This window comes from Myotis daubentonii, chromosome 2 (genome assembly GCF_963259705.1).
Source record: "Myotis daubentonii chromosome 2, mMyoDau2.1, whole genome shotgun sequence".
NCBI lineage: Eukaryota > Metazoa > Chordata > Mammalia > Chiroptera > Vespertilionidae > Myotis > Myotis daubentonii.
In genome coordinates this window covers 195,303,487-195,327,177 of record NC_081841.1, presented here as the reverse complement: position 1 = coordinate 195,327,177, position 23,691 = coordinate 195,303,487, and the positions used below count along the sequence as shown (strand labels likewise).

The window sequence follows — 23,691 nt, the reverse complement described above, 5'->3', positions numbered from 1 at the left end:
TCAGAGATGCAGTTTCTGGGTATTTTATACTGATTGCTGTTACTTATGGGCTGCTCTCTCCCTTATCAAAGGGAAATAAACTTGGTACATTATGTGTTTTGAGCTCTTTGACCAGAGAGATGACTGAGGGCTCACTCAGAGTTAGGTAATACTATGAGCTTAAGTTTTAGAAAATAACTATTAGTTGTAAAATGTTAAGTAATAAATTATTTTTTTATTTTCCATTTTCAGTCAGTTCTTCTAAAAAAGAAACTTGAAGAACATCTGTAAGTATAAAAGCTATTGAGGCTTATTCTTATATTACCCAGTGAAACATAAGTGTTTTATATTAGGTGTTACACAGTGTTTAGGCAATGGCTTGGGTATCCCTTGAAGATATAGAACATTGCAAGATGTATATGAAGAGTGTCTAAAGGGTCGTCTCCACCAAAGATCCTCAAATTGGAACAATGACTGCTTTAGAACTGTTTTCAAATGAGATTCCAGGGTTTTACTTCTCCTTCATATTTAAAGGATAACTTTGCTGGATATATTATTCTTGGCTGGTAATTTCTTTCAGTAGTGTGACTATTTGGTTCCACTCTGTCTGGCTTGTAGAGTTTCTGCTGAGAAGTTAAATATAACTTAGTGGGTTTTCCTTTATAGGTTACTTTCTTCTTTTTCCTGACTGCCTTGAGAATTCTTTCTTTGTCATTAATTTTTGACAGTTTTAATATAGTATGCCTTGGAGAAGACCTCTTTGGTTTGAGTCATTAGGTGTTCTGTTTGCCTCTTGGATTCGTGGAACTAGCTATTCTCATAGGTGTGGGGAGTTCTCATCACCTCTTCGTCTGAATAGGCTCTTCTTTCCCTTCTCCCTCTCTTCTTCTTCTGGAACACCTATTATCATATTGCTCTTTCTGGTGGAATCAGAGTGTTTTCTTTCATTTTTTTTAATGCTCAAATCTCTCTCTTCTTCCTTCTGAATAATTTCTAGATTTGTATCTTTGATATCACTAATTCTTTCCTCCCATCTGCTTCACTCCATTTCCTATGCTCACTGGTTCATTTTTTATTATTATTAATTTCAGAGAGGAAGGGAGAAGGAGAGACAGACAGAGAGACACAGAGAGAGAGAAACATCATTGATGAGAGAGAATCATTGATCGGCTGCTTCCTGCACGGCCCCTACTGGGGATTGAGCCTGCAACCTGGGCACTTGCCCTTAACTGGAATAGAACCCGGCATCCTTCAGTCTATAGGCCAATGCTCTATACACGGCTCACTGGTTCATTTCTTACCTCTTTTATTGAGTTCTTCATCTCTAGAATTCCTGTTCAGTTCTTTCTTAAAATTTCAGTCTCTTTGGTAAAATACTTGTTTTGGTCATTAATTTCTTTTTCTGAGTGCAATAAATTGCCTGTCTGTATTTTCTCCCATTTCATTGAATATTTTCAGAACTGCAATCTTGAATTGTCTGTCATTTAGATCACATACTTCCTTGTGTTTAAGGTTGCTTTGTGGATATTTCTCATTGTCTTTCTGAGCTTCCTTGCTACCTTGGTTATTCATGGTATTTGATAAATTCCTTCTCTGTCTAGGTATCTGTTTGAGTGGCACCTCTCTAGCAGATTAATACAAAGAGGTCTTTCTATCATTTTCCAGTAGGTGGTGTTAAATCACAAGTTTTTTAGCTCTGGGAAATTCCAGTGCTGACCCTGCAGTGTCTCTGGCTGCCATCAGTGTAGCCACAATGCGTGTGGGTTGGGTGGCCTGGGGGAACTCTGTTGCCTTCTTTGTTTTGCCCTCTTGGTAATGGTGACCTTGAACCTCTGCGGGGGTCTCCCTTTGCCCTGACCTGGGACCAGTCACAGAGTACACCCTTTGCTCCGGGAAAAATCGTGATTCTGTAGTACCAGTTTTCGGGTTTTCAGGTAATGTACTCCACAACATGACACCGAAGTAGATGGGAGGATAGAGTCTATGAGGCAGCAGGCCTTTGTGGCTTTCTCAGTCTAGAATTCCGGCCACCCAAGAGGCACAGGTGCACCCCGTGTTGTGTCCTTCCCCCAGTCTCTGACTCAGCCTCAGCTCATGCTGCTCGTTCCACCGAGTCTCTCTGCTTCTCCTGGCTGAAGCTAGCACCAGCCACAACTGGGTTCCTCCCCGCTCCAGGCTGAGCCCCGCAGTTAGCTCCCAGCTGCAGTGGCTCATCTTCCTTCTGCCTTCCAGCCTACCCAGTTTGTTCCTGCTGGCCCACCTTTTTAATGCTTCAATGTGCGGATCTCAGGCATGACTGTACATTGAGCGGGGATTCCTTTATTGAGTTATAGCTGCTCAAATTGCCGAAACTTCAAGGGGAGAGACCAAGGGGATCTCTCCTGCTGCTCTTCCTCTGACCTGAATCCTCCCTTTTAAGTAAATTTTTGAAAAAAGTATTATAAAGTTTATCAGTAGCAGACTATCAAACATTTCCTTGAATTTCAGATATATCAGAACATGGCTTTTTAATCTAAATGGTGAAATAAATTTCAAAATATTACATTTGTTTTCTCATAAGGAAGAAATTTTCATCCATCTTTAGCTTTATCTGAGGTTGACAATGTTAGGAATGTTTTATGATTTTTCTCACACCCAGTAACAAATTTAATCCTTCCTGTCACTTTCTAGCAAACATCTCTCCTTGCAAACACTGAGTGCAGGGTAACCATGAGTTGTGAACCTGTTAGAATGTTAGTGTTGCACTATAGTAAAACAGATATCCTCAGGAGATAATTTTTACTTGTTCTGTTGATACTGGAAAGACATTCTGTAGTCTGGCACCTTACCTCATGCTAAATTTTTTTTTTTAATGTGGGGAAGGTGAGATGCTCCTTGCAACTGATACTTGCTAGCAAGTCTAACAATAGGCAGATTTTTAATGTATTAGAACAGAAAATGTTGCCTCCCAGCCATTGTAAGGTTACCTAGAGTCAGGATTTAGTACTGAATTCTTCCCATTCCTTTATTGGCAAAAAGAAAATACCGGTTGTTTCATAAAATTATGGTCTGACCATTTTTTGTGTTTAGTCATTTACAAGGTAAAAATCGTCATTAAAAGAATTGATTAGAGATGAGACCTGTATTCATTTCTGTGGTTGCTATAACAAATTACCACAAACTGTAGGGGGCTAAAACCAACAGAATTTTATTCTCTAACAGAAGTCTGAAATCAGGGTGTCAACAGGATTGGTTCCTTCTGTAAGTCCTAAGAGAATCTGTTCCATGCCCCTCTCATATCTCTGGGGGCTGCCAGCAATCCTTGGTGTTCCTTGGCTTGTAGGTGCATCACTCCAATCTCTATCTTTATTTCCATATGGCATTCTCTCCGTAAGTCTGTGCCTTCTTGGGACTTTCAAGGATACCAATCATTGGATTTAGGGCCCACCCTGGTCCAGTATGAGTTCATTTTGACTAATTACATCTCCAAAGACTCTATTTCCAAATGTCACATCCGTAGGTACTGGGTATTAGGACTTCATCATATCTTTGGGAAGACACAGGGACCATAGACATCTTAAATGATGGTCAATTTTATACACATTTAAAGTGACAATGGAGACCATTTTACACACACCAAATCGGTAAAATTTAAGAATCAGACACACTGAGTCTTGCCAGAGATGTTGAGCAACGGTAATTCTCACCATTGCTCGCAGGAGTATGTAGCAGTTTACTTAGTAAACTTAAACATGAACATATTCTGTGACCTATCAATTCCACTCCCCTATATGTGCTCTAGACCAGCAATTTTCAACCTTTTTCATCTCATGGCACACATAAACTAATTACTGAAAATCTGCAGCACACCAAAAAAATCATTTTTGCCCATCTGACAAAAAAATATATAAATTTTATTGATTTACCCCAAAAATAATAATGGTAATTACCTACTCTTTTTGCTCCATAGTGACTTTTTAAAAAATCAGATGCATATACTTACAAGGATTTCTGGTACCAAGAAGTAACCAACCACACACAGCCTTATTATGCAACTCTATTATATGAGCTATATATTTATGGTTCAAGACAGGGCATTCACACTGGAAGGCTATTGTTGTGTTGGCTGTTGTCATATTTTTATTTGACAACCTAAGGGAAAAGAGGTCAGTGCCCTTGACTAGTCAAGTATTTCATGTTTTAAAAATTCTTGCAACATAGTGGTTGAAAATCACTGCCCTAGATTCCTAGCAATGCTGTTGTCCATGTGTACCGGAGGACAAGTAGAGGAAAGTATGGAAGATCATCTATATATATAAAAGCCTAAGTGACCAAACGACCGGTTGATCGGTTGCTGTGATGCACAATGACTACCAGGGGGCAGGTCCTCAATGCAGGAGCTGCCCCCTGGTGGTCAGTGTGCTCCCACAGCCAACCTCCCGCAGTCCCAGCCGGCTGCCTTCCCCCCCCCCCCCCACACACACACACACCCCCAGTCAGCCCTGATCACCAGCCAGGCTGAGGGACCCCACCCATGCATGAATTTGTGCATCGGGCCTCTACTTGTTTATAATCACAGAAAAGTAGAAACAATACAAATACTACTAATGCCCTGGCCAAGTTTATCAGTTGGTTTGAGTATCATTCCCAATACACCAAGGTTGCAGGTTTAATCTTCAGTCAGGGCACATACAAGAAGCAACCAATAGCCTGGCCAATGTGGCTCAATGGTTAACTGTTGACCCATGTACTAGGAGGTCACCAGTTCGATTCCCTGTCAGGGCACATGCCAGGGTTGTGAGCTCAATCCCCAGTAGGGGGATTACAGAAGATAGCCGATCGATGTTTTGCTCTCTTCAGTGTTTCTATTTCTCTCTCCTTTTCTCTCTCTGAAATCAATTTAAAAAGAAGCAACCAATGAATGCATACGTAAGTAGAACAAAAAATCAGTCTCACAAAATCAGTCAGTCAAAAAATAATACCAATTGTAAAATGATAGAGTAAGGTAATTTCAACAATAGGACATTATACAGGGGTAAAAATGTGTAAACTAGAACTAACACATAACATAGATGAATCACAAGAACATAATATTAAGTAAAATATGGAAGTCACAGAACGATACATATAGTATAAGTATTGTATAATGTAAAAATTGGGCAGAATTAAGCAATACATTTTATAGGAATACAAAGGCCTGTCACAAAAGTCATGAGAATGATTAAAATTCTGAGGTTTGGTTACCTCTGGGATGGGTAACCAAACTATATATGTTTATTTTGTGTGTGTGTGTGTGTGTGTGTACAGGGTGGGGCAAAAGTAGGATTATAGTTGTTCATATAGAAAACAATACAATCTATAATAATCTATAATAATAAAAGTATAATATGCTAATTAGATGGGACGTGCTTCCGAACAACCTTCTGGACAAAGCCGGGCTGCGAGGGAAGGCTCCGATCGCCCCTCAAGGCTTTTCCACCTGCTGCTGGTGCTGTTTGCACCCGGTGCTGGCGGCAGCCCCAATCACTCCACGCCATCAGTGGGTGTGAGTGGGGCCGGCGCTATCAGCTCATGGGAGCAGCAGCAGCAGCAGGAGTGGGGCTGCCGGCAGGCGGGACCAGGGGCTGCAGCTGGAGGGGCCAGGCGGGGGCACGGAGGATGGGCCAAGACATCCCCCCCCCCCCCCCCGTGTCCACTGCAGCCTCGCGGCCCACAGTCCCTTTCAAGGAGCACTGGGCACCTAGTAATAAATAATAATACAAGAATAAACTCTGTTTCACATACAACTGTAAACTTAATTTATTTCCACACTGTTATGTGTGTGTGTGTGTGTGTGTGTGTGTGTGATACCTTCAATAAATTGTTGAAAAAGATTTATTAATATACTAGAGGCCCGGTGCACGAATTAGTGCGTGGGTGGGGTCCCTCTGGGTGGCCTGCAGGGGTCAGGTTGAAACCTGCAGTCCAACACTGCCTGCAGCTCCTACCTGCCACTTCCGCTGATCCCGGCCCCACTGTGCCTGCCACAGGCTCACACCCAATCAGTCCCGATCAGGAGAGGCTCGCGCTGCCACAGCAGCACTTGCCAGCCATGAGCCTTGAGTCTGGTGCTCTCCCAAGGGGAGTGGCCTGCAGGATCAGGCTGAAACCGCCTGTCCGACATCCCCCGAGGGATCCCAGATTGCGAAAGGGTGCAGGCCAGGCTGAGAGACCCCACTGATGCAAGATCAGGCTGGGGAGGGACCGCAGGAGAGCTCCAGAGTGTGTGTGGCCCATCTTGCTCAGTCCCAATCAGCCAGACCCCAACAGCAAGCTAACCTACCAGTCGGAGCATCTGCCTCCTGGTGGTCAGTGCATGTCATAGCAAACGGTTGGGCAGCCTTAGTGTATCATTAGCCTATTACGCTTTGATTGGTTGTTTGGTTGTCTGCTGTTTGGTCTATTTGCATATTGCCCTTTTATTATATAGGATTATGCATTTAAAAGAGTAGAAATAGAGAAAACAAAGTTTTCTATTTTTCTGTATTTTGGCAGCCTTTTTTCTTTCATATTATAGAGTGCCACACTAAATACTGTATAAGGAGAATTACACATATAAATGCCAGAAACAAAGTTTCTTTTTGTTAATTCATATTTTTACACTTGTATTGGAATATAACTTAAATACACAAATCCTAAGTCCCTAAGTCTACAAACAGCTTAATGAATGTTTTCCTACATACATAGGTAACCCATATCAACATATAGAATGTTTGCAGCAACCCACCAGGATTTATCCTTGTCCCTTGTAATTGATTGATTACATCCCTAAAGTAGCCACTGTGCTAATCTCAATCACTTTTCCTAAATTTTTAAATTTTCTGAACTTCATATAAATGTACTCATTCATTATTGCCCTATTTGATGTGACTTTCCGTGTTCAGCAGTCTGTGATATCTATCCATGTAGTTGCATATATCTTTTTTTTCTATTGGCATAGTGTTCTCTCCTTATTTTTAGAACATCAACTTTTTGCAATAAGATTTTGCATTGTAAAACCTCAGCAAAGTTTTAAATTTAATTTTTATAATACCCTTTTTCCTAGGAAAAATATAAGCATCATGAAGTTCTTTGTACCCTCTTGTGCAGAGTGGGGCAAAAGCGACTACTATTTCAAACTCTAAGATTAACTTATTTTTAAAAATCTGTTAAATTCATGTTGGATTTGTCTTTTCCATTTTTGTTTTAAGTATTCTTTTTTTTAAAATATATTTTTATTGATTTCAGAGTGGAAGGGAGAGGAAGAAAGAGATAGAAACATCAATGCTGAGAGAGAATCATTGATCAGCTGCCTCCTGCACGCCCCCTACTGGGGGTCAACCCCACAACTGGGGCATGTGCCCTGACCAGGAATTGAACCGTGACCTCCTGGTTCATAGGTTGACTCAACCACTGAGCAACACCGGCCAGACTCATCTTTGTTTTATAGCACTATGAGCTGTGCAACTGAATCCCATGAATAAAGAACTTACATTTTTCATTTGAACAGTAGTAGGTGACACAGTTATATATTTTGTTACAGAGAGAAACTACATGAAGCCAATAATGAATTGCAGAAGAAAAGAGCCATTATTGAAGATCTCGAACCAAGATTTAACAACAGCTGTGAGTTTTTTCTAATTAGCATAGTGTTAAATTAGTTAGCCTTACTTCACCCTAGTGATGAGTTTATATAAAATTGTTTATTTTAGAAATAGGCCTTATTTTAAAGAATTTGCTTTATTTTTTAAAAGATATATATATCTTTTATATATACATACATATATATATATATATATATATACACTCTTTTATATATATATATATATATAGTCATCTTCACAGTATTTCTTAAATTTCTAATTATAGTTGTGTTTTTCATTCATTAACTGTGAGGGATAATGAATACTTTATTAAATTAGTTCTTTTGTGATGTAGTTGAATATAAGTCAAAGTTTTACTTCTTTTTAAACTTACATATATTTGTAGTTTGACTTCATTCTTTTTTGTGGAAGGTGAAGTAAAACATAGAGTTTTACTTTTTTTCATTGTGGTAAAATGTACATAACATACCATTTTAACCATTTTAGGTATACAGTTCAGTGGCATTAAGTATATTCATATTGTTGTGCAATCACTCAATTGTCCAGTGTAGTGATGTTGTGCAACTACCATCATCTCCAGAACTTTTTTTATCCCAAACTGAAGCTCTGTATCCTTAGCCCCTGGTAATCACTATTCTACTGTCTCTGTGAATTTCACTCTTTTAAGTATTCCTATTCATACCACTGGAAACATAATATTTGTCCTTTCATGTCTGGCTTGTTTCACTTAGCATAAAGTCTTTCATTTTTACTTAGTATGTCTCCATGTTGTAGCATATATCAGAATTGAGGCTGAATAATATTCTATTGTATATATATGCATATCACATTTTGTGTATCCATCCATCCTTCAATGGATCTTTTTTAATTTGAGTGGTTTCATAGTAGAGTTTTTGTTTATAAGAAAAGCTTTTTGTAAAAAAATTGTGAATTGTTTTTTTAAAAAATATAGGAATAGATCCATCTCAAAGCTATTAACTACTTACTGTTAGTTGAAATGTTTTTAAAGTTGTTACAATCTAAAAAAAATTTTTTTTTATTGTCTCATCTGTAGCCTTAAAAATTGAAGAGTTACAGGAAGCTTTAAGGAAGAAAGAAGAGGAAATGAAGCAAATGGAAGAACGATATAAGAAATATTTAGAGAAAGCTAAAAGTGTAAGTATGCATTCATGGACATCTCACTTCACTTTCCGATAATGTTCCACTGACTTCTCAAAATGCAGGTACAGTGACTTCTCATGCAGAGCATCAGGAGAAGAACAAGAAGTACCAAGAGGAAAATGAACCTTTATATAGGAAATAAGTGGCAGTCACCACATTAAGTAGTAATCAGAATTACCTCCACTAATGGTAGAACAACCAACATCTTGTGCCTTCTGATAGAGTATCATTGCCAATAATACTTGACCTGAATCTAAGCAATCTTCTAGTCCTACCTTTCATTTCCCAAGGAAAATAAGGGTATTAGAACCAGTTAAATAACACTTTCAGAAAATCATCAAATAAATGCAGAATTTGGGATAAAAGTCAATGTTATGAAAAACAAAAATAGGCATTAGAGTGTAGGGGGAACATAGGGGCTGTTGTGATTTTTAAAAGCCAAAAGGCACCTAACGACCAAATGTAATACATTAATCTTTGGGCCTTGGATCAGGGGCAGAAGGGCAGTTTGAAAAGACATTTTGGAAACACCTGTGGAAATGTGGATGTGGCCCAAATAGTGATTGATGATTTGTAGAAATATTGTCTTACAGATGATAATCTTACTGTGATTATGTAGAAGAATGTCCTTAGTCAAAAGAGATGCATGTTGACGTGTTTAAGGGTTACATGCCATGAGGTCTGCGGATTGCTTTCAAGTAGTCCCCCAAACGAGCAAGCGTGGGGGTGTGTGTGTGTGTGTGTGTGTGTGTGTGTGTGTGTGTGTGTGGCGGCGGGAAGGGGGAGGGGTCAGATGTGGCAGTGCAGTAATTGGTGATCTGGATTTTTATTGTTCTGCTCTTTCAAGTTTTCTATAGGCTTGCCTATTTTTGATGCTAAAAGTACTGGGCCAAAAAGCAAAAAGACTTTCCCAGAAGACCTCCAGTTGGCTAGCTAGAATTGCATCATGTACCCATGCCTAACCCGAGCCACTGACAGAAGAGATAGATCACAGTGACAGCCTTTTAAACCATCAGACCTCTTTCTCAGTACCCGTCTGGTCAGAGGCAAAGGGCTAGCTGAACCAAATCAGAGGAAAGGGAAAGGCTAAATAGCTGTCAGTAGTGTTTGCTGTAGTAAAATTTATTAATTTTAAGCAAAAATGGCTTCTTATAATTGATTCTTTTACATAATTAAAAAGTTTTATATAATTAAAAGTTGCAATAATTGAATATTATTTCATACATTCAAATTTTAAAGTATCTTTGTACGATAGCTTTCATTTTCATAAGGTTTATCTTTCGTTTTTTAAATAAGTGCTTTCTTAGCTGTTACATTCTTTCAGTTTGAGACTTGTAAATATTTTCTTTTATTACTTTTTACAGGTTATCCGCACTTTAGATCCTAAACAAAATCAAGGAGCAGCACCAGAAATACAAGCTCTTAAAAATCAGCTTCAGGAACGGGACCGAATGTTCCATTCATTAGAGGTAGTTCACTGTACTAGACAATAAGATATTTCATTTTTTTATTGTTTTTTCTAGAAGCCTTACTATATGTGGTTGTCTCCATTAATGTAGACAGTAAATTGTGACTATTGATATTGAATTGCTTTTCATGTTTACATGTGCTTGTATTTTAGAAAGAATATGAGAAAACAAAGAGTCAAAGAGAGATGGAAGAAAAATATATTGTTAGTGCCTGGTACAATATGGTAAGAAAAGAACACCTGTAAACATATTGTAAAGTTCAGTGAATATGTAATACTTATTACATGCCCTTTACTGTAGAAGTAATTCTGCCAAAGGAATCTGAAAGTAATACGATCCTAACACACACTAACAAAACCTAATGCTGATCTTGGGACTGAAAAGCAGATGTGAGAACCATCAGATGCATGGTTAGGATATTTTGAACATATCATTATCCCTAGAGAATAGAAAGATAAATGACAGTTTGATTTCTGTCTCTTAGAACCATTTTCTTCGAGAGGAAAGGGACTTTAGTAATAATCTAAATAGTGAAGCAGTAGCTTTTGTTTTGTGGGACTTTGCATGAATGGTACTTATACTGAGTGTAGTTTAACTATCTCATAGGGTTTAAAACATGTTTATGATTGATAGACCCTGAACGACTGGAAGTTTTGAAATTGGATTTCCAACACACACACAAAAAACTTTGAATGTATTGCAGGGGAAAATAAATGCTCATCACATTCTGCTTTAATATGATTTTCTGGATATAAATAGTTGTGGTTTTTAGAGAATACTGTACTCTTTTCAATACTTTTTGTCATTTTTTTCTTCTTTGTTCTTCTCTTCAGTAAGACCGCTTTCTGCCTTTAATTGTTAGTTGCTTAAGAAAGGAAATTAAACCAGATTCCTTTCAGCAATCCTCTTCAACACTAAAGCTGTGTTAATGGCACAATACCATTATTTCTGTTTTACAGTTATAATTGATACTGTGTCTTGAAGGTTAGTGTCCCAGGCCTCCTAATTCTACGTTTTGATCTTTGTTAAAATTAATACAATTTCATGACATGTCCACATTTATATTTGCCTTGGTTAAAAGTACATATTTAAGATTTTATCACAATGTAAAAAAACAAAAGAGAAAATCAGTAAGTTTAAAATACTATTACTGTTAACAAGTATAGGTTTCTTGAAAATTAAAATTAAACAATAGGAAAAAGTTATATATTTAAGGAAGTTCTCTGGGAACTAGTCTTGACTCCACCTATTCTCTTTCCTCTATATCCTTCCTAAAAGTTAGAGCCATCTTGGAGCTCTGCCCTCAATCCTTATTAGTAATTTCATATTCTTTTTTTTAAATATATTTTATTGATATTTTACAGAGAGGAAGGGAGAAGGGATAGAGAGTTAGAAACATCAATGAGAGAGAAACATAGATCAGGAGCCTCTTGCACACCTCCTACTGGGGATGTGCCCGCAACCAAGGTACATGCCCTTGACCGGAATCAAACCTGGGACTTTTCAGTCCACAGGCCGACGCTCTATCCGCTGAGCCAAACCGGTTAGGGCAGTAATTTCTTATTCTTGATTGATTTTTATGACTCCACATATTGTGTTTCTAATGGAACTAAACTTATTTATCCTGTGATATAATATTAAAGAATAGTCCTAATTTTTAGCTCTTCATAGAGTGAAGGAATAACTGAGTAGACTAAACACAAGTTAATGTTCAGGTAATATAGCCAGTAACAGCTTCATACATACATTCAGAAAGTTCTGCATCTCCTTCAACCGAAATGGAAGTGAAGATGACAAGTGCTGGGAAAAGGTATTGAGTGTCTCAGAGAATGGCTTTGTGATGGATACTGAGGTCTTGAAAGTGTATGAAGAATTTGAATAAGTTGCTTGGAATATGAGAGTGAAAAAAAGAGTATATTTTAAATGAAATATAAATATATTGGGTATCCAAAAAAATATATACACATACTTTGAATAATTATAAAGGCATTGTTTATTGAAATACATTTCATTTTCAAAATTGAGCTATCAACTATTAGTGTATACATTTTGGAGGATACCTTATATGTAGCCAAATTGAATAAAGATTACCAATAGATTTCTGTCAGTTTGATTCAGATCCTTAAATGCTTTGATTTCAGATCGAGTGAAAAACCTATTCTGGATTGTCTCGTAGGCAAAATGGAGGAATGTGTTAATGTATTTGGGAATATATGATAGACTGCAATTCTATTAAAAATGCAAAGCCATGCCCAGTGTTTTAACTAGTGATAGGAAGACTTACCTTTTAGTCTTCTGCCTTCTGTGCCAGTTTGTCCATTTCATTCTGGGAAGGCTGTGAGTCTTAGTATAGCTTAGCTTTAGCTGCCTGACCCTCCTCCTGGCTCCCAATTTGCTCATTTCCTTCTTGTTGCCTTCCACTTCCTCCCATCCATTTACTTGTATCCAGTCACTGGTCAGATTAAACAGCCACTCTCAGTGCTCCATGTTTGTCTGGTGTAGGTTCTTCACTGGCTTATTAAATGACGACCAAAACCACTCTTTTCCTGATCTCCTCATAGGCTGTTCATTGTGATTAATTCTCTGTGTTTAGAGTACACCCCCCAGAGGTTATTTTCTCCGGTTAAGGTGCTCTGGGCCCAGCAATTATGGCTCTTCTCCCTTCCAAGCTAGTAGGCCATCCTCCTGTCTTCAAGAAAGACCCCCTGCTCCCTGTTGGGCCTCTGTTTGGGGCTGTCAGGAACTTTTCTTAAGTTGTTTGAGAATACAAGTCCACCTGAAGTGAAGAAAAACAGCATGGTGGTATGTATGAAATCTAGTGTGCCTTTCCACCTTAAGGAACAGCAGGTGCATTTGTGGTTTGCCATTCTAAATATGCCCTGATTGCCACAGCCCCTTGTGAATCAACTGCTACCAATCAATTGCACTGTTTTTCTTGGAAAATCACTTCATACATTTGATTTGAAAGGGAAATGTGATTGAGAATCGGTACTATATTCCAAAATCTGTCTCTATTATGTATTGCTTTGGTTATTGTCTATTCAGAAAACTAACTCTTCATTTTTCCAAAGGAAAATTTGTACCTAATTGTTGGAACTGAAATATCTATAAAATTTTAATCTATAATGAGCAGAATTAACATTTCTAATTGTGCCTTCTGATGCAATGTAAGAAAATCTGCATGATGAAATTGCCTTTTATGAGAGTATGTTCCACTACTTTTTCATTGATTACCTTTTTTTTCTGTGTGATATAGGGAATGACTCTGCATAAAAAGGCGGCTGAAGATAGACTTGCTAGTACAGGTTCAGGGCAGTCATTTCTGGCTAGGCAACGACAAGCAACCAGCACGAGAAGATCTTACCCAGGCCATGTTCAACCAGCCACAGCAAGGTAGACAAGTCTTGCCAGTAGAATAAAAACATCCTGCATTCAAAACATACTTCTGTTACACATAACACCATTTCAGGAAATTCAGCCAGCTTATTTTTTGTCTCTATGTTATGTTAATATTTAGTTGTTCCTCATCTGAGGACTGTCTCTCCGTATCTATGATGTTTTAGTTTCTTGGTCCTTTATTTTGTAGTCTTTTCAGTTCCTTTTCATGTGCCAAAAATTTTTTCAATGCCCAATTAAAAGTGTTGGATAATAGTGTAGTACTTTTCTTTGTATGAAAATGTCCTTTCCCCAATGGTGTATGTAGGCTTTGTAATGAATTAGATTTTCTGCCAATATTGATATACAAGAATTATATTCTTTATTGTGCCTCTGTGTTACCATGCTTTATAAGAATGTCTTTGTTTAAAGGGAATTAATCTTTTTATGATGTATTAATCTGTGTTCTCAATTGTTTTCCAAATGCACTTCAAATAACTTGCATATTTACTATATAAAATGAATGGTTGGCAAATGCACTTTTTGCAAAGACATAAATATATTGGCAGAGGTGCTAATTAGATCTTACCTATGGCACCTGGTAGAGTTATTTAGAGGGAAAAATTAGTTTTCACGTTGTTTTATAGGAAATTAAATTTGTTTGAAGATTTGGAAACTATTTTTAAAACATAAATACATAGAATTTTATTATTTCTTGCTATCTTGTTGCTGGCAGAAGTGAATGCATTGGTTAGGTTATTGGGGGGAAGTTACAGAAGAGAAAAAAAGTCAGGCAGTGCATTAATTGTTTCTTATTTTGGAATATCACAGTAACTGAGGATCAGAATCTGGTAGTGTGGCTGATATTAATGGTTTCAATTGCCCTCTATATCTTAGACCTATTTTTCATATATTTACAAGTAATAGGTAGCATTACCCTTTGGGCAACTTCCTTGTTGACTTGCATCTCTTGTTTTATTTATTCATTAATATAAACACTTCTATTCCTCAATAATTCCTGATACTTAACATCTTAATATCAGTCATTAAGATCAGCAAAGGACTTCTTATACGTGCTGTTGTGACAGGTCTCTCTTACATTTTTTTCTTAATTCTTTGTATTAGTCCAGGAATTTGCTACTGAACAGATTCTCTTGGGTATTTGGTTGCATCAAAGTGTTTAGATTCATTGATAGCTTGATTGTAAACCATGTTTATTTACATTGATGAATGGTTGTCAAGTAATAATGATTGTAAAGCACTTTGAGTATATAAGGTGCTACATAAATGTAAAATATCATTTATTTGAAAATGAAATGCCTCTGCCTGCCTTTACGTATTAATTCAAGCATTTGGTTCCCAATTATATTTAAGTTCTCCTCCAGCCTTTTTCTTACACCATAGCCCATTTTATTAAAAGCAAAATAATTACTGAAATTAGGTCAATTTTTAAATTTGTTTTTGTTTTTAGATAGGTCACCAAGTAAGAGGATTTTATTTTATGTACATGCTGTTTGGAAGTTCAGGTTTCATTTATTTCTGTATATTAATACAAATTAGTAATTTTAAATCAAGCCAAATGTAATTCAGAATTTTCATAAATTGTACTCAAATGTTTGGTTTTAAATTCCTACTTCAATTTTTATAAGAAAATCGACCTATAAATTAGTAGTGTTTTCATTTGTCCTCAGAAATCGTACTTGAAGGAAGTATTAGAATATACACAGAAATGACTTTATGCATTGTGCTGATTCTTACATTAAGTACAGAAATCTAAGCGCAGTGTGAATGCTTCTGCCTAATATGACCATAAAGCAGCAAGAATTAGTGATAATGGACAGAACCCCTGAGTAGAGTGCATTGCGAGATTTCAGGAGGCTAAGCCAAACTAATCAACATAAAAAGTTTTGACAATAAAAGATCAAAAACTATTTAGGATGGTTCTTACCCCCAACCCCGATTTTACAAATCACATAAGGATTCACCTGTTTTAGAACAGAGTGTGAAACTAATCTTGGTTAAATTAAAATAATTGGGAAATTATACCTGTAGAATAAGATAGATGGACATAAAGAGTCTATGAACTATTTATTTAAAGGATTATATCCTATAAGATGCGAAGTTTTTATTTTACTTCTCTCTTTACTGCCCCAGTCCTGGTCTCTGACCCACCCACCTACTCAGATATAGTTCTCTAAATGGGTTAGAAAGGTGCCAAGCTTTTAGAAGGAAGTTTTACTTCTTATTTTTCTTCAGCATCTGTTGTTTTATGCTATCATTTTGGTGTTTTACAGTGATAACTTTCACTCTCCTTTACTGTACCCTTAAAGTTATTACTTTCAAGTATATAGAAGAAATTATATTTCTAAACATTGTTTGATTTTTTTTTTTTAAAGCAGGAGTAACACTTAGCTATAACAGTGACAACTCTGTCCAGCTTTGGACAGGATTTATGAAATTGCTATCTCTCCTGTAATGCTTAGTAATTTCTCAGGAGGTTTGCGATGATGCATGGTCTCTCTGGAAGGTGGAAGACATTGGGTGCTTTATTTAGATGTGAGCTGTGCTGTATTATCACAAACCCCTTAGACACAGTGGCCACAGTGCACTTGGGCAGTGGGGCTAGTCCTGTCCTCACCAATGGACTAAGTACAGTGTTATTGCATTAGGTTGAGGTGATCCATCAGCCTACTCTAGTGCCTGAATTCTTATAATCAAAAAGCTTATTTGCTGTTTTCCTTCTAGCCATGGTAGGAAAATATAAGGTAAATAACTAAGGAATATTAAAGCATAAAATTTATGTTCTGCAGTGTCTATTTAAGAAGTTCATTATGGAAAAAATGCAGCAAATATTGTAGTTTACCACATCTAAAAAGAGAATAAACAATACAGTTGTACTTAAAAGAACTTCCCAAAATTTCAGTTATATCTTTTTATAATTTGTCTAATTACTTGTTAATAGTCAAGAAAAAGAAGTCCCCAAATAAAGGACCCATGTTCCAAAATTGATCAAGATTGAATTATTTCTGTTAGATAGCACTAGCCTGGTTCAAAAAAACAACACAAAAAACATTGGCTTAATGCAGCGGTTCTCAACCTGTCACGACCCCTTTGGGGGTCGATCGGCCCTTTGACAGCGGTCGCCTGAACACATCCTGCATATCAGATATTTACATTACGATTCACAACAGTAGCAAAATTACAGTTATGAAGTAGCAACGAAAATAATTTTATGGTTGGGGGTCACCACAACATGAACTGTATTAAAGGGTCGTGGCATTAGGAAGGTTGAGAACCACTGGCTTAATGGGATACTTAGATTATAATAAGGAAATATTGTTTGTAATTTTGTTGAAGTTTTATTGCTTTGTTTATATAATAAAAGCTCAAATGTACAAAATTAAGCTAAATGTTATCCAGCCAGAGACTTCAGCCTATATATTTCATTAGTTTTCACAAAGGCATGAAAATTCATGCTCTCCAAATAGATCAGCAATAAGTTGTAAGTGAAAGATGAGTTTAGTTGAAGAAAAGACATTTTATTTCATGCTGTCCAAATAGATCAGCAATAAGTTGTAAGTGAAAGATGAGTTTAGTTGAAGAAAAGACATTTTATTTATGTGCTGCTTTACTCGCATCTCCTTTTCAATAACAGTTTTGTTAACTAATGGCATAAAATATTTTTTAGTATTTCTTGCTCTTAGATAAGCATTTATCCTTTAAAGATAATAACCATGTTAAAAACTTGAAAATCTTTATCCCGATATAAGAATTATCTTGCAACACAAATCTAAAATTTTAAATTATCTTAACTCTGCATTGAATCTCCAATTGTCCAGATCTCAGACTCCAGGAATGTTACAGTTTATCCTCAGTTGGAACCTGTGAGATTTATCTGAAAAAGCACCCACAACTCACAGCTAGTAAGTACAAACCTAGCTAGTGCACAGACACGTGAATCAGACATCTCTGGTCCTACAGTGAGAGAAAAGTACTCAGCATCTTGCTTTTGCTAAGGGAAAAATAACAACATTAAGGCAAAATGCTTTTTGCTGTCTGTTCATTAAACTATGGAAGGATATTTTTACTTTTTAGCCTTGTATTATGAAGGGGCCCTTTTCTTAGAAATGGCTGTTGAACGGATGTAGCATTGTACTTCTTAACAGCAAAGCCCGTGTGATATCCCAAAGTAGGATGAAGGAGTGCACTCAACAAAATTAAAATGGGATATCAGAAACTTTGAAAATTCTTTGAGCATGTTTTTTCATTTTGTCCTTTTTTTTAATATAAGTTAAAAGGATTTTCCATTCAGTAATGATCATCTCTTTCCCTATAGCTCCCACTGTTAACTTCAGCAGCTTCTTTTGGTAGTTGTACAGCCCAGTTTCATTACATTTAGAAAGCGGTTTCAGAGCTCATAATTTGTCACTATAATGATTTTATATCATGTAGTTTTTATATGAGGAAGGTTATTCTCTATGTATCTGTCATCCAATTTTTTACTTTCTATAAAGATATTTAAATAAGAATTGGTGTATGTTCCTTTTATTGAAAAATTTGCAAAGGTTTTATTGTCTAATGTCAGCACAATAATTTTAGGGCCTAAAGTTTTGCAGTAAATATCATTCATTTCTCAGAAGCCTAAAACACATGAAATAATTTGTTTCTAACAGCTAATGTCTACCCCTCCCCATTCCCTCAAATCACGGAAGCATTAATATTTAGCTTCCTTTTTGTAAATGAAGGATAGTGCAGATGCAATGACATACTTCTCTTTTAAATCACTGATTATGTTTTTGGGAAGTATGTACTGATTTTTTTAATAGTCTTTTATATTCATAAAGATAATATAATTCACATGTATTATCTTTATGAATATAAAAACTTATGACCTTTATATTTAATGTTATCTTTAAATGCACTTGGATTCTTCACATTGCACTTAAAATGATAGAGAAGGGACATTAGTTATTGAAAAACTAGACACCTGAACCTAGTTATGAGTTTGGGCAGTATTGGGGGATCTATAAATGTTTTTTAACAATTATATATCAGCAATTACAGCTATGTCTCTTCAGTATTTTTCTGTTTTCTAATATTTTCTAATAACATTCTGTAAGATAAGATTGTATGATGTATATAAGTGAGCATAGAAATCTGAGAAAGTAATAGAACTGCTGTTAAGGCAAATCCTAGAGAGTAGAGTGGATTTTTGGGATAAGAAATGGCCTAGCTATAAAACACATCCAGGCAGATGGAAGTATTAATACAATTAAAACTTACATTGTCTTAATAAATGTTCCTAAAGTAAAAGTTCACATAAAATTTTCTGACTTTATTATGTGATCATCCGATAAAAAAGAATAGGCAAAAACATAATTTATTTTTTAATTATCCTTCCCTTCATTAGGCATTAACCAGGCACACACTATATATGTTATATTGGAGGGGAAAGCATCTGTTTTCATTTTGAAACTGTTAGCCCATTACTAGACCTAAGGTAGTGATTTAAGGTCATTAAGAATACTGTGATTTGTCCAGCCAGTGTGGCTCAGTGGTTGAACATCGGCCTATGAACCAGGAGGTCATGGTTTGATTCCCAGTCAGGGCACATGCCCAGGTTGCAGGCTCAATTCCCATTAGGGGGTGTGCAGGAGGCAGTCGATCAATGATTTTCATCATTGATGTTTCTATCTCTCCTTCTCCCTTCCTCTCTGAAATCAATAAAAATATTTTTTTAAAAAAAGAATACTGTGATTTGATGAGATGAGAAGAAATCTCTCCCTCTGAATTATACATAATAGCACCACAGAAAAATTTTTTTAAAGTGAAGGCAAGAGTATACATTTAAAAAATATATATTCAAGAAGAGTCCTTATATACCTAATACATTATCACCAGGCTCTGAATTAGATGGTTAGGGTCTGAAGATGAAGTCATCAGAGAAGGTATCCATAGCCGCAAAATTTTAGGCCCCAGGGGCTATCAAATATCCTGAATTATATCTACTCAGAGCTTAAAGGAAAAATTAAATGCCATGAGAAGAACAATCTCAAAGTGAGAAAAAGAAAACTAGCAAAGCATGCTGAGGTTCTAATAATGTACATGGGAGACTTTAGAGATAAATTGACAAAAGATAGTAATTAGTTTAGCAACTATATTGTGAAATTAATAAAAGGGACTCGTTTATTCTTGGTGTATTTGTCAACATATGGTCGGTGATTACTGTATATACATTCTATCATGTTTATTTTATATATGTCACTATTAGAAATGAGTTTTATTATTTACTGTTACTTCTAATCATTTATGTATTATTTATACTTCATTGCAAGATTCACAGCACTTTACTAATATTAGATAATTTTTTTCCTTCTACCTTTCTGTGGCATGTTTTTATCTTTTCCACGGGGGTTATTTTCCTTATTTTGGAGCACTCACTAAGAAAAATGTAAAAGATTGCCTAAATGGGCTTTGTACTCTTCCTAAAATTTTTAAAGTCAGATCTGAAGTTCTAAGTCTGGAAATCTATTTGAAGGTGGGTTGGGGTTGCTAAACATGAATTAAAATTTATATTTCACAATAAGTTAGTAACTCATGAAACCAAGTTCTCCCAAATGCAAACACCCTTGAAACGTTTTGTTTCCTGGAGTTGCAGTAATAAAAAGTAAACAGTCTTCTGGTGAATCAGAAGATATTCTTACCTTTGATTTCCCTGGCTCCTAAAATACCTACAAACTGTCTTTAACTAAGGTTCATAGTTTCTTCATCACTGCATATACCCAAAGACAGGAGAAAGAAAGCCAAGTGCCAGGAGCTATGAAGTCAGAGAATCTGGTAAGTGGTGGGCATGAGTTGATGGGGAAAGGCTGGCTCTAAGAGGGCTAAATACTACAGAAATATTCTTAGTTCTACTATAACAGATATGCTTTGTGAACTTGGTCATTTTCCTGAATTCAAATATAGCAAAGTTTTTAGCTTACTAAGAGATGTTTTTAGGAGTCAGGACTCTTCCATTTGTAACTTAAATATAATAGCATTTAAATGATAGTCAAAAAGTATTAGAATAGTTGTTTTTACATAAGCATTGACACACACGATTACTGCCAAAGAATAGGAAGATTTTTGCATAAGAACATTCTCTTAGAGTTTTGTATTATTTTGTATTGTCAGGTGAGAGAAATATTTTTATAGTGTGAGAAGTTTCTGTAGTATTTCCTTCTGCAGTACTGCCTGTTCTACTGATGTGCTTTGCACACATGCACGCACACAACGAAATATGTTTTGGGTATCTACTAATTAGTTGTTGAATGGATAGGTCTCCTTCTAATTGTCTTGATCATCCATTGGCATCTTGTTAATCTAGATTAGAGTAGATTTTAGACCTGCACTGTCCAATTTATTAGCTGCTAGCCACATGTAACAATTTAAAATAAAATAAAAATCTGATTCCTCAGTCACCTAGCCACACTTTAAGTACTTCATTAACCACAGCCACACATAAGTAGTGATTACTATATTGGCCAAACCAGATTTAGAATATTTTTATCATTGCAGAAAATACTTTTTGCCAGTGCTATAATAATACCCAAAGGGAAAATAAGGACAAGAGAAAGGCATATTATATCATTTCATAAATCATAATTTAGTATCTTCAGGGTTTTTTTTATGTAGTGTTTTAACAATAATGATAGTTTCTAACATTTACCAAGCAGAAACTGATGAATGCTTAATTTATTTATAAAAAAATGGATAAACACATTCTTCTATTTTACTTTTAAATCTATAAAGAGCTAATGAAAGTTGCCAACAGTTTTTCTGTCCCTAAGATCATATTGTCTTCCATCTTAAAGGTACATCAAGATCTAAATAATTTCTTTGGTTTTCTTCAGTTTCTTGCTCTTAATAATTTGGATTAGGAATCAAGCTAAATTTTATGTATGAAGCATACATACATGAAGCAAACATTTTATTCCAGTGACTTAATTAATGAAAAGGTTTTTAATTATTAATTTACTTGGCCTATTACTAAAGCACTTAACATAACTAAAAGGATCTATAAATGCATTGGTGAGGGGTTTTTTTCTTCTGTTTTTATTGATTATTTTAGAGGGCGAGGAAGAGAGGGATAGAGAGATAGAAATATCCATGAGAAAGAAAAAAAAATCCATGAGAGAGAAAAAAAAAAAAGAGAGAAACATCAGTGAGAAAGGAACACTGATCAGCTGCCTCCTGCGCGATCCCCAGTAAGGGGCATATCAAGCCTGCAACCCAGGCATGTACCCTGACTGGGAATCGAACCAGTGACCTCTTGGTTCCTGGGTCAGTGCTCAATCACTGAGCCATACCAGCCAGGCCATTGGTGAGTTTTTTAATGAAAATAGAAACTAATAATTCTTTTGAGTTCAGTTTGGTACTTAAACTATCCTGTTAGGTAGTCATGATGCTTTCGTATTCCTTTCAAAAAATTTTTAAGCAATAGATTTGTTCCAGTAGTATCAAATTCCAAGCCAATTATGATGAAATTCTTGTTGTTCAAGTTCAAATGGGTAAATGGTGTGATTTGATTTCATTATTTTCTTGGTGGCCTAATTTAATGTGTTCTACAGAGAGCCATACTAAGGGACATTTTCAATATGCTTGAAATAAGAAATAGCATTTTAGTATAAATACAGGAAATAACTGTACACAAGTACCAATCAATGAGTTGAGGCCTTCTGATTGTTTAATAGTAGCCTTTGTTTTTTAATAGCCTCAGTTATTTAAAAGTCATATGCACTAAAATGTCATTGCCGTCACCAACTCTGCTCTTTGCAGGTTATGTGTAATTCAGAATGCTGTGTACTCGGAAGAGTTATGTCCGGTTTGTCTTGTGTTGCAATATTCATGTTTTGACAATTGCCTCATTTATAACACCCAATTTTTGGTTGTATAATGAATGGTAAAATTCAAACATATCTAATAATTTGCCTTATTTTTATTAATAATTTCTATCAAAGATTTGGGGATAGAAAAAGGCTTCCTCCTCTCCCCTCTGCCCCCCGCCCCCCCAGTACTTTTTAAACTTTTCAGATAAGCTGGAAAACCCCTTAGTATATTGGAGTTGGAGTTGTATTGACTACAGTCCCAGCTCTAAAGCCTTATACTCATGTCTTAGGTATTATTGATTGTTCTGTGAATTGTTAGTTTCATATCTGATACTGTAGTTATCCACCCAAGTTTAGCCTTTGTCAAAAGGAGGTTGCTAGGTATGTTCTTATTTCTGGTTGACTATTAATCATTTCACAATTTCTTTCTTTGTCATTATAATCCAAAAATGAAATCCACATAGGGCTAAATTTCTCACTTTACAAGTGGAGTCAATACAAATTTAGCAACATTGGCTGGCATACAAGCATCTTTCCACATGTTTACCAACTACTTACTCTGTTAAATTGGTGGATTTTCTCACTGTTTTTCTGAGGTGAATGAATGGATAGAGATCCTCAGTAAGAAATTTTTATTAAAATTACAGATATAAAGTCCAAGACAAATTTTTAATTTTTTGAAATCTTTATTTCCTTTTAATATCATTCATTTAATTCTATGACTGCCAACTTGTTATGGTATTAATTATATGTACATGTTTATATGTATGCATATAATATATGTATATGTATATGAAGAATAAAGTTAAGATTTGGTCAAACTATATTTTCCCATTCAAGTACAAAAATGTTTTCAAGGCTGCAAAAAGTGTACAGTTGTTAAACAAGTTGTAAATAAAAACTTGTATAAAAATTCAGCTGAGTTTTCTTTCTGCTCTTAAACTATGATAAACACATCCTATCTAATAATCCTATCTAATAAAAGAGAAACATGGTAATTAGCCATACCTCCGCTACCATTGGCTAATCAGGGTGATATGCAAATTAACTGCCAGCCAAGATGGCGGCCGGCAGCCAGGTAGCTTGAAACTAACATGAGGCTTGCTTGCTTCAGTGACGGAGGACTCCAACGTTTCCTGCCTGCCGCTGCCGGCCTCTGAGCTTGCAGTTTGAAACATTGTTACAAATATAGAAGCTAAACAAAACCCCAGAAACCTGCTTTCAGCCAGCCGGGATCTC

At 36.0% G+C, this 23,691-nt stretch overlaps 1 protein-coding gene across 1 annotated transcript in view; it reads left to right on the top strand.

Moving 5' to 3' along the window:
- Nucleotides 1-23,369, top strand: part of HOOK3 (hook microtubule tethering protein 3) — a 101,049-nt gene extending 77,680 nt beyond the window's left edge. Inside the window, exons 17-22 of the mRNA XM_059685247.1 lie at nt 232-266; nt 7,520-7,602; nt 8,635-8,735; nt 10,106-10,210; nt 10,363-10,434; nt 13,467-23,369. Coding sequence (XP_059541230.1) covers nt 232-266; nt 7,520-7,602; nt 8,635-8,735; nt 10,106-10,210; nt 10,363-10,434; nt 13,467-13,607 — 537 coding nt within the window. The 3' untranslated portion in view covers nt 13,608-23,369. The remainder of the gene's footprint in view (nt 1-231; nt 267-7,519; nt 7,603-8,634; nt 8,736-10,105; nt 10,211-10,362; nt 10,435-13,466) is intronic.
- Nucleotides 23,370-23,691: the final 322 nt, after the last annotated feature.